Source organism: Cyprinus carpio, chromosome B4, assembly GCF_018340385.1.
Source record: "Cyprinus carpio isolate SPL01 chromosome B4, ASM1834038v1, whole genome shotgun sequence".
In the NCBI taxonomy this organism is placed as follows: Eukaryota; Metazoa; Chordata; class Actinopteri; order Cypriniformes; family Cyprinidae; genus Cyprinus; species Cyprinus carpio.
This window is the reverse complement of record NC_056600.1, coordinates 20031433-20040811: the sequence shown is the minus strand read 5'-3', so window position 1 is coordinate 20040811 and position 9379 is coordinate 20031433. Positions and strand designations below refer to the sequence as shown.

Below are 9379 nucleotides of genomic sequence, written 5' to 3'. Positions count from 1 at the left end.
CTGTATATAATGTATATAGTGCAATGTCTGTATTTTGTATGTTATTTGTATTTAATATATAGAATCATACTGTATATGTAACACAAACAAACTCTTTTAATACTGTTCTGTTTTTCTTTAGAGGATGGAGAATTCAGTGGAGTATTGTGCCTGAAGTTTCTGAACCTGTGGTAGGAATGTTTTTCCAGGGGAAAATTTATCAGTGACTTTTTTTATGTTGTGCATATTTCATTTTTTCCTTCTTCCAGGAACCTCCAAAGGAAGATCTAACTGTGTCTGAAAAGTTTCAGTTAGTTCTTGATGTTGCACAAAAAGCACAGGTAAATTTACACTTGAATGCTTACAGATTTTCAGACTTTTATTTTAATAGAAAACCTGTCCATTGCATTTACACAATTTGTCAAGAATTTGGACACACTTTACTTTTCATGATCTAAAGCTTTTTGCTATTATCTATGCATTTCTTTACAAAACTAAAATTTTAGTTTAATTATTTATTTATTTAGGTCTGAAATTGAAGGATAAGCAGCCAACAAGTGTTAAGCACACATGGAAATTCCTTTAATATTATTTAAAATGTAACCCAGAATGCACCTCATAAAGTAATTTGAGAGAATGCAAAAAGTACATGACCTGTGAGGTCTAAAGATTTGTTGTTTTATATTTTTTGGTCACTGCTTAATTCACATTCTTCCATTCATATTATTTAATAGTTTTTGAGGACTTTTATAGTATAATCTGAAAAATAGCCATAATAAATAGCTGTTAATTTTTTAATGTCTGTTGTGATTTGGAGTTTTTATGGACACGTTTCTCAAATTTCTTTTTTGAATATTGTTCTTTTTGATCGACATGAAATCAATGTTTCTGCAGAATCTTTTTGGTAAGATGGCAGATGTTTTGGAGAAAATCAAAAAGTAAGTAGCTCTTTTAAATTTTATGGTGATGGAAAAAGGATGAGATGAGAGGACAAATTATATTTCAATGCTTTTGAAAGACATTTAAGTTTCAAACTCGAATGTAACATTTTTGCAAACATACTCAAAACTGCCGATGGAAATAATGTGAGATGGAAAGAAAATGCTAAGTTTCTCAGGGGGGTCCAATAAGTTTTGTGGGAGCATTGAAATATAATCATAACCTGAAGTAAACTAATTGAATGTTTCTCCATGTTTGTATGTGTTATGGGTGGATGTTTGTATGCGTGTGTGTGTGTACATCAGTTTGTTCATGTGGGTTCAGCCTGAGATCACTCAGAAATTGTACATCGCTCTGTGGGTGGCCTTCATCTCTTCTTGCGTCCTGCCCTACAAGCTGATGGGCTTCATGATCGGTAAGAGTTGTTACCCATAACTCCTCACATGTACGCAGTCACACACAAACAAATGCTGTCAATAAATGGCTTGTTGCTTTTATATCAAACATAGGCCTTGTCCACAAGTACACGGGTATTTTTATAAATTGAGTTTTTCCTTCTTCCGGTTTAAAAAAAATCTCTGTCCACATGAAAACGCAAAAGCAAACGCATGCTATGGTGCACTGTCAAGAGCATACCAATCCAACAGGTGGCGATATAATCTCAACTGTAAAGCCATGTTGGCCAAACAGAAGCCTGAAAAAGTTTCCAGTGGTTATTAAATATGATGGAACACGTCTAAAAAGTTGTTTTGTGTTGTCTTAAGTTGTAGTTATTTTATCATTCTCGTGGTGTGCGTCTTTTCTCTGGCAGGGCTTTATGCGGGCATCAAGTTCTTTGTTATAGACTTCCTGTTTAAGAGCTGCCCAAAACTCAGAGACAAATACGACACTCCGTACATCATGTGGAACAGCCTGCCCACCGACCCTCAGCTGAAAGAACGCAGCAATGCCACTGTGTCACGACGGGTGAGAGAGAAAGAGGCTCTAACACCAGCCTCCTGGTTGTTTTCACACTTTAAATGTCATACCTATTTGAACCGTTTGTTTGTCAGGCACTGTATATATGTGTGTATGAGAGTAATGGGTGTTGCCTCGTAGGGGAAACATCAGTGTAGGTAGTTGACATGACAGTCACACATAATCTGTTGTCTTTCTCTCTCAGCTGTCTGGGTGTGAGAAGGTAGGGATTGTGATGTGCCTCTGCCAGCACCTGTGTGTGTGTGTGTGTGTGTGTGTGTGTGTGTGTGTGAGTGTTTATGTGTGTTGAAACCAGCTGACCTTACTTTCTTTACCTTTGTGTGTTTGGATCTAGATGCACAGTGTGATATGGATTTTGTCTGTGCTCAAATGGATCAAAATGGCCATATAGTCCCAATGGCCCAATTGGGTGAATCTTCCAAAGAAATGTCCAATTTGCATATCACCACAAAATCAAAAGATAAAATTAAATATACAGCTTCAGTTTTTTTTCTTCCTATATGCTTACAATTAAGCATATTTCCTATCCAAATTCACATTATTTGTAATAGAAAAACTAATGTACTATACTATAATTTCTCTAATAGGATTATCTACGTTATTTTTACTAAATTATTGTACAATTCAAAAATTATATAATCTTATGCATTACAGTAATAAGATTTTTTATTTCAATATGATAATGAGAATGTGTGTTAGGGTTGTGCTTTATTGTCATAAAAAAATTATGTCACAATGTAAACCATAATGAATTTAATGTAAAGTCTTTATTTTATTAATACAATATATAATTTTCTTTGTTATTATGTGGTGAAATATCAGATGGACATTTCTTGACAGATTTTGTGCAATTCACCTTATTGTTATATTTACTTTTTTTCACATTTTGTTTAAAAAATCATATTAATGTCATTAGTTGACTGATCTGCTGATTATATTTCATATTAATGACTTGATAAGATCTAATTTAATTTAATGTGTAGTGCTAGCGTGGCATTTTGAATCCATTTTCACAGACTATGTGATGGGTATGTGCATAGATAGTGTCATTCAAGACAAAAAGGATACTTTTTTTACTCAAAAAATGGAGTAGTTTCCACCAGTGCTATTTTAGTATCATTGAGATATTTTTATAGTTTTTATTTTATTTTGTTTTGATTAGTTTTTGTTCATATATATATATTAATCAATACGAATTTTCACTTTATATATACAATCACCACTTATCAACACTTTTTATTTATCTATAATTTTTTTTTTTTTCTTTTTTTTTTTACTTTGTTATAAACAGGGCTATCCTATAATTTAACTTTTTTTGTAGTTTTAGTTTAATCTTGGTTTTCACAGTAGAGCAGTGTTAGAACATTAGATGTAGATATAGTTGAATGTTTGGCTTTAGAACACTTAAAGAAAGTAGTTGGACTGTGTTGAGAGACTGTACAGAGTGAATACTACATACCCTTGTGTATGAGATCAATAACAGTTGCTAACATAAACTTTGTCCTTCTTTTAAAACATCATTACAATGACCAAAAAAAAAAAAAAAAAAAAACTTCCTCACGTGAATGCTGAAACAAACTAAAAAACTAACTACATCATGTTGACATCTTCTGGCTGGCATCACCAAGGCCACATTAATAGAAAAAAAAAAGAAAAAAAAATATCATATTTCACAAACATCGTTTCATCCAGAAATACATCACCGAATGGAAGTAAAATGGGAATTTTGTTAAGAGGGTCAGTTAATGCAAACTATCGAAATCCCTCTTTTTTATGTTTAGATCCAGCCGGTGGTATCACGAAGCAGTTTAGCCACCATCCCGGCCGGAGTGACCCGAGAAGAAGAAAGTGCCCGTTCACACAGCACAAAGAAAGGAGCATTCCATGAGATCTTCAACCTACCTGAGATTGAGAGACCTCTGCCCGGTGAGACATCTCCTAGACTTGCTTCTTGTCTCATGAGGCCTTGCATACCTTGGAAAGAAGGAAACAGACTTAAGTTGGACGTGCCAAACTGATTTTTACTCACTTCTCTTTTCACTTTTTTTTTAACGGCGTCTTCTCTTGCAGTATGTGAGAATGGATGGAGATGCTGTCTGATAAACAGAGACAGGAAGATGCCAACTGACTACATTCGCAATGGAATGCTCTACGTCACTGAGAAGTAAGAAACATTTGCTTGTTATCTAATTGTTGAGCAAGCTGGCAACCCTTTTCACTCTCTTTTTAATGCTATTAGGAATCATTTTGCACATTTTTGTACATCAACATTTGAAGTAGCAGTATAATAACAATTGGTTGTCCATCCAACAGCTACCTGTGTTTTGAGAGCTCGAGCTCAAGATCAGGGTCTTCAAAGAAGAACAAAGTCATCAAACTGGAGGACATCACAGATATCCAGAAGGTATGTACAGTGCTGCTATTTTCAACTAAAATTAAAAAGTGCTGAAAATCATTTCCAATGATCTGAATCTCTAAACTTACACTTGAAATAAAGCTAAAAAGAAAAGAAAATTCAAAAGCACATACATTTACTAACACTTTAAATTAAAAACATTAATAAATATAATATTTATTCTAAACAAATAAATAAAATCCCTTGCCCAATCATTGATTACTAATTTACACACACACGTAGCGACCACTTAGTGTCTAGTGGCCAAGTGTTCTCCAATTTTTCTTAACTTTATAGACCTTTGACCATTTATCCCTCACTCACTTATTGGATATGAGCACTATTTTCAGTAGGTGGCAGCACTGCCTCACGGACTGCACACAGTCCAGCATGGACCTCACATAAAAAGGACATTTTGATTAAATATAAATATTTAGCCTTTTGTTCAGATTTGCAGTTTAGAGCAACAAGAACTGCAGATTGGCAATGACTTTCAACAACTAGTGTCCAGACTGAAAACCAGCTAAACATCTGGGCAAATGTTGTGTAGCATGTTTCAGCATTAAATGAAATTATCATTTACTCACCCTTGAGTTGTTCTAAACTAGGAGTGTCTTTCTTCCGTTGAACACAAAAGAAGATATTTTGAATAATGTTGGTAACCAAACAGTTGACAGTAGCCATACTATGTCATTCAGTGGCCAATGTTGGTTTCCAACATTTTTCAAAATATCTTCTGTTTTCAACTTGAGGGTGATTAAATGATTAAAAAACTTTGATGAGAGAACAATGTCAGACTCCAAACTGAATGGCTGGTGTTCCACAATTTCCATGACGGTGAAGTTGATCCAAATTGACAAAACTATATTGTATTGTTTTTTTTAGTTTTTTTTTTTTCGTTATGGCATTTTGTTACCATACGTATTGAAAAAAAGTGTTTTTTTATGTTACTGTTACAGTTACAATAACTCTTGAATTTCTTTTTCCAAAGTACAAAGTTTTATCAGTCCTGCCTGGGTCTGGAATGGGCATTTCTGTAGCCACCCCGTCAACACAGAAGGTAAGTCAAGTCAATTTTATTTGTGTAGCACTTTTCACAATACACATGGTTTCAAAGCAGCTTTACAAAAAAATCATGTAGATAATACTTATGATATCTTAAGATCTTCATGCCTTACAGTGATATTTTACAGATTAGAGCTGGAAGATAATATAATTTATGTTTTGTGATTATGTAAGCAATCAAGCAGTTGAGTTATACTATATAGTTTACATCACACCATGAGTGTATTGTACGTATGCTGATTAAAAAAAGGTAAAAAAAAAGCCATTTGGTGTCTTTTTACAGTGACATCACCCTCTGTCTTGATTAATAACTGAGTAAAGTCTGACAGTGAATCACTTTATCTTGTTCTCACAGCCACTGGTCTTTGGTGCCATGATACACAGAGACGAAGCCTTTGAGACGATCTTTACCCAGTACATGAAGATCATGACCACATCCAACCCTGAGACGTAACTCACCCTTTATCCTTGTGGAGGATTTCTCATTTTGAAAAAGACGAGACCAGTGTTTCCTGTCTGGTTAACTGTAATGGGCCATAATTTGGACGATTGTGGGCATCCGATGTGACTAGCAGGAGATTCAGCGAGCCGACATTCCAGCGGGGGTTCTGCATCTCAAAGACTTTTCCAAGCTGAGGGATGCGGACAGCTACTCGTCATGCAACTGTGACCTTTTTGGCTTTTTAAAGATGACTTGTGTTTTGTACTCGTCTCTCAGTGATTCAGATTCACTGGTTTTATCCTGGAAGATATCACACAGGATGGTCTTTAACACTTTAAACACTGCAAGAAAAATCAGTATTAATCAGTATTTATGTTCAAAAGAAAATCGACCCCAATTTGTTAGTTTGTTAAGTAAAACAAATTGAAAATCTTAATTTAAGATATGTTTCTCTGAAACAAAGTATTTTGCTTCTCAATTACATTTAGCTTTAAACAACATTTTGATGTTTTATACTGGAAAACAAGACAAAAATACTGATTAATATAAAATGCAATTTTACAGTAATTGCATTATAAGGTGTGTTCACACTTATAGTGATTTGCAGCAACAAATTGACAGGAAATGTATTCATTTTTAATCAGAGCTTGAGCAATTTTAGGCAACATAAAAGTATAGTTCATGACTTGTGCACTATATTTGTTCTTGACCTTAGCAGCTCTCAAATTTAATTTATGCTAATGCTCAGCTGGAAAAAAAAGTACTGTTTTTATTCAGGTCAGTTCTAAAGTTAAACTTTGTGGACTGTCATTTTGCAAACTTTCAATGAAAATGACTGTAAATGAACTTTGTCACTGCAAATCCCTATCAGTGCAAATGGCCTTTAAAACTGATAAACAAAGCCTTGTTTTTCTTTTTCTTTTTTTAACATTTGTTTACATTGTTGCTGTGTGCGTAAAACATACACACATACTCACTTAAATCTCACCTCTCAGCAAAATGTGCGCCTTCAATGTATTTTAAGCAGAATATCTTCCCAAATTTAACTTTGGGAATGTGTAGTTTCAAACGGTTTAAAATGCCTTTCTTTTAATTTATAATGTCATAGCAGTCAGCAGAATCATCACTCATCTATTCACTTACATTTGAAAACATTAGATATAAAGGGTGTCAGACTCAGAAACTAACATTTGGTTGCACTTTATTTTGCAGTAGTTACTTGCAGTGTAATATAACTGTGTACTTAAACAAGAAAGTACTGAATAATGTAAGGTAACTACTTGGAGTTAATATACGTTAAATTAAGGTTTAGGGTTAGTATCTATTTAAATATACTAAGTGCATAGTACATACATGGTAAACAGGACTGTAAAATAAAGTGCCACCCTTTTTGTTTGTTGCACAGATACACTATAACATTAAGAACTAATTTAAATAAGTAGCTGAAAATTAATGTTCAGGGCCACATTTGTGTCTAAGACATTCTAAAGATCACCATTTTATGAGAAAATACTGTTCATACATCTATGAGTCTACTTACACATGAGGGACTGTTGAATGTTGCTCAGCTCCCAAAGATGAATCAGTGTATTTTACCATTTAGAGCATTTGGATGTCTCCCGCACGCTGGCTGTTGTGTTGGATTGCACTAATGAAGCACAGAATGAATCGGGTAACTAATAGTTTTGCCAAATGTTGTTTCTTTACCTGCTCTTCTTTAACATTGTCTGTCTCAAACTGATGTTTACACAGGCTGGGTCTAAATACAGTCCAGACCAGTTTGATCCCTGCTCACCAACCCAGCCCAGGGGTGTGAAAACTGGAATAATATCATTTCTGTGTTTTAGTGGTAACATCTTATGGTTTAGGGTACAAATGATTTTAGAAAATGTATCCGCACTAAGAAATGAATTACAAAAACATTAATACAATACATGAGTGAATATTGCCAGGTCATATTTCATTCAAATGTAAAAGGAAAAAAAAAAATAGAAATTATATTTTGTAGATTTCCCAAAATTCGTTGTTCAAAAATCTCAATTGTTATCCAGTAAAGATCTTGAATTATCTATACATTATGATTATGTTGTACTGCCTTAAATTTATGCTGATTTTAAATTTATTTATTTGTTTTTCGGATAACTGTTGATGACTAAAATTAGAGTAAAAAGTTATAATCTCATGTGAGAATATATTCAAAATATATTTTTTTCTTGTTTTCTTTTCATTTGGTGGTGGAATATGACAGACTTGTTCATGAGGTTCACACACACGATACGTTTTAAAAACAACAAATGCTGTGTTGGGCTGCTGTTTAACTAAGCATCATAAGTCATTGTGTATCTGGAGGTGCTCAAGTTGGCACTGGTTGATAAAGTATTTGTTAACTGTAAATGTTTGCTATTTTCATAATATTTTCACAGCAAAACAACATTTACAGAGTTCATCTGACAGACGTGAATTATTGTTTTTATTTGTTATCCTTTTTTTTGACTGTTGAAGACATGATTAAAAGGAATTTATATAAAGGAGTAGAGTAATATAAGAAAAGTTCTGTTCTGATTTGAATAGAACAATGTATATTGTTAGAACATAATGTGTTGTACACTTTTTTTAATTTAAATAAATTATTGAATTACATGCTTGTTGAATTATTTATTTATTTACTTTTTTACTCCAAAATTATACTTCAAATTCATGTATTTGGGTGAACTTACCCTTTGAGACCTTTTGACCACTAGACGGCACTGAGTTAACAGGCTTGAAGACACCAGAGAAATACCTGTAAGTCACATAATACGGCTGTATGAAGCTATAAATGCTTTTATTATAGTAGTTTTAGAAGGCTCTGTGAAGTGTGTAATGCATTTATGGAGGAATTTCCATCCAATTTAAAACATTCTGGCTGTAATTCAGTCTGTATCTATTCAAGTCTACACAAAAACCTGGCACAGGCATTTATATCTAGGCTGCATTCCAAGATGAAGAGCGAATAACTTATATCTTGCTTATTATTATGTTTAACTACATTGTTGTTTTGCAAGTTTATTGTTCATTTCAGAAAATGGGGGAAAATATGAATGATTAAATTCTGTTTTAAGAGAGTCAGTAGTAGTAAAGGAAAATATGAAAACCATAATGAACGCTTGGTAGATTTTCTTTTGGAGAATGTATATAGTGACCTAACCCTTACATGATGCATGATGGGATATGTTTAGTGTCAAATATCGCACTGAAGTGGTATTTGAGATAGTGTGGGTTTAGTGTATGTTAAGGGCACTGTGCTTTGGTATTTTTAAAACCTAGAACAGTCTTCCGCACTTCCTGTTGCATGAACACAAGTGTGGTATTTGGGCCCTGCGAAAATAGATTTGTGTTCCAAGATCTGAAAGGGGCATTTTTAGAAAAATATTAAAATGCCTTTACTTTTGATTCACAAATAAGGTTTCCGAACTTCTGTAGAATACATGATTTTTGGTGAATAATGACTTGAAAGTTGCAAATGATGATGGAGGCAGAGTATTTTTGGCAAGTGTGTCGCTTTTGACAGGGCAGTTTGTAAACGGTGAGGAACATGGTGA

The 9379-nt window shown here is 33.7% G+C and overlaps 1 protein-coding gene across 8 annotated transcripts in view; it reads left to right on the top strand.

Moving 5' to 3' along the window:
- LOC109062579 (GRAM domain-containing protein 4-like) overlaps window positions 1–8438 on the top strand; it is a 54141-nt gene extending 45703 nt beyond the window's left edge. For 7 of the 8 annotated variants that reach the window (XM_042722350.1, XM_042722349.1, XM_042722346.1 and 4 more), the window contains 11 exons: window positions 122–170; window positions 249–320; window positions 874–917; window positions 1224–1333; window positions 1730–1884; window positions 2081–2098; window positions 3678–3822; window positions 3967–4060; window positions 4210–4300; window positions 5283–5351; window positions 5712–8438. In XM_042722350.1, coding sequence (XP_042578284.1) covers window positions 122–170; window positions 249–320; window positions 874–917; window positions 1224–1333; window positions 1730–1884; window positions 2081–2098; window positions 3678–3822; window positions 3967–4060; window positions 4210–4300; window positions 5283–5351; window positions 5712–5810 — 946 coding nt within the window. In that variant the 3' untranslated portion in view covers window positions 5811–8438. The remainder of the gene's footprint in view (window positions 1–121; window positions 171–248; window positions 321–873; window positions 918–1223; window positions 1334–1729; window positions 1885–2080; window positions 2099–3677; window positions 3823–3966; window positions 4061–4209; window positions 4301–5282; window positions 5352–5711) is intronic. The other variant, XM_042722347.1, reaches the window with a different exon arrangement.
- The last annotated feature ends 941 nt before the right edge of the window (window positions 8439–9379 follow it).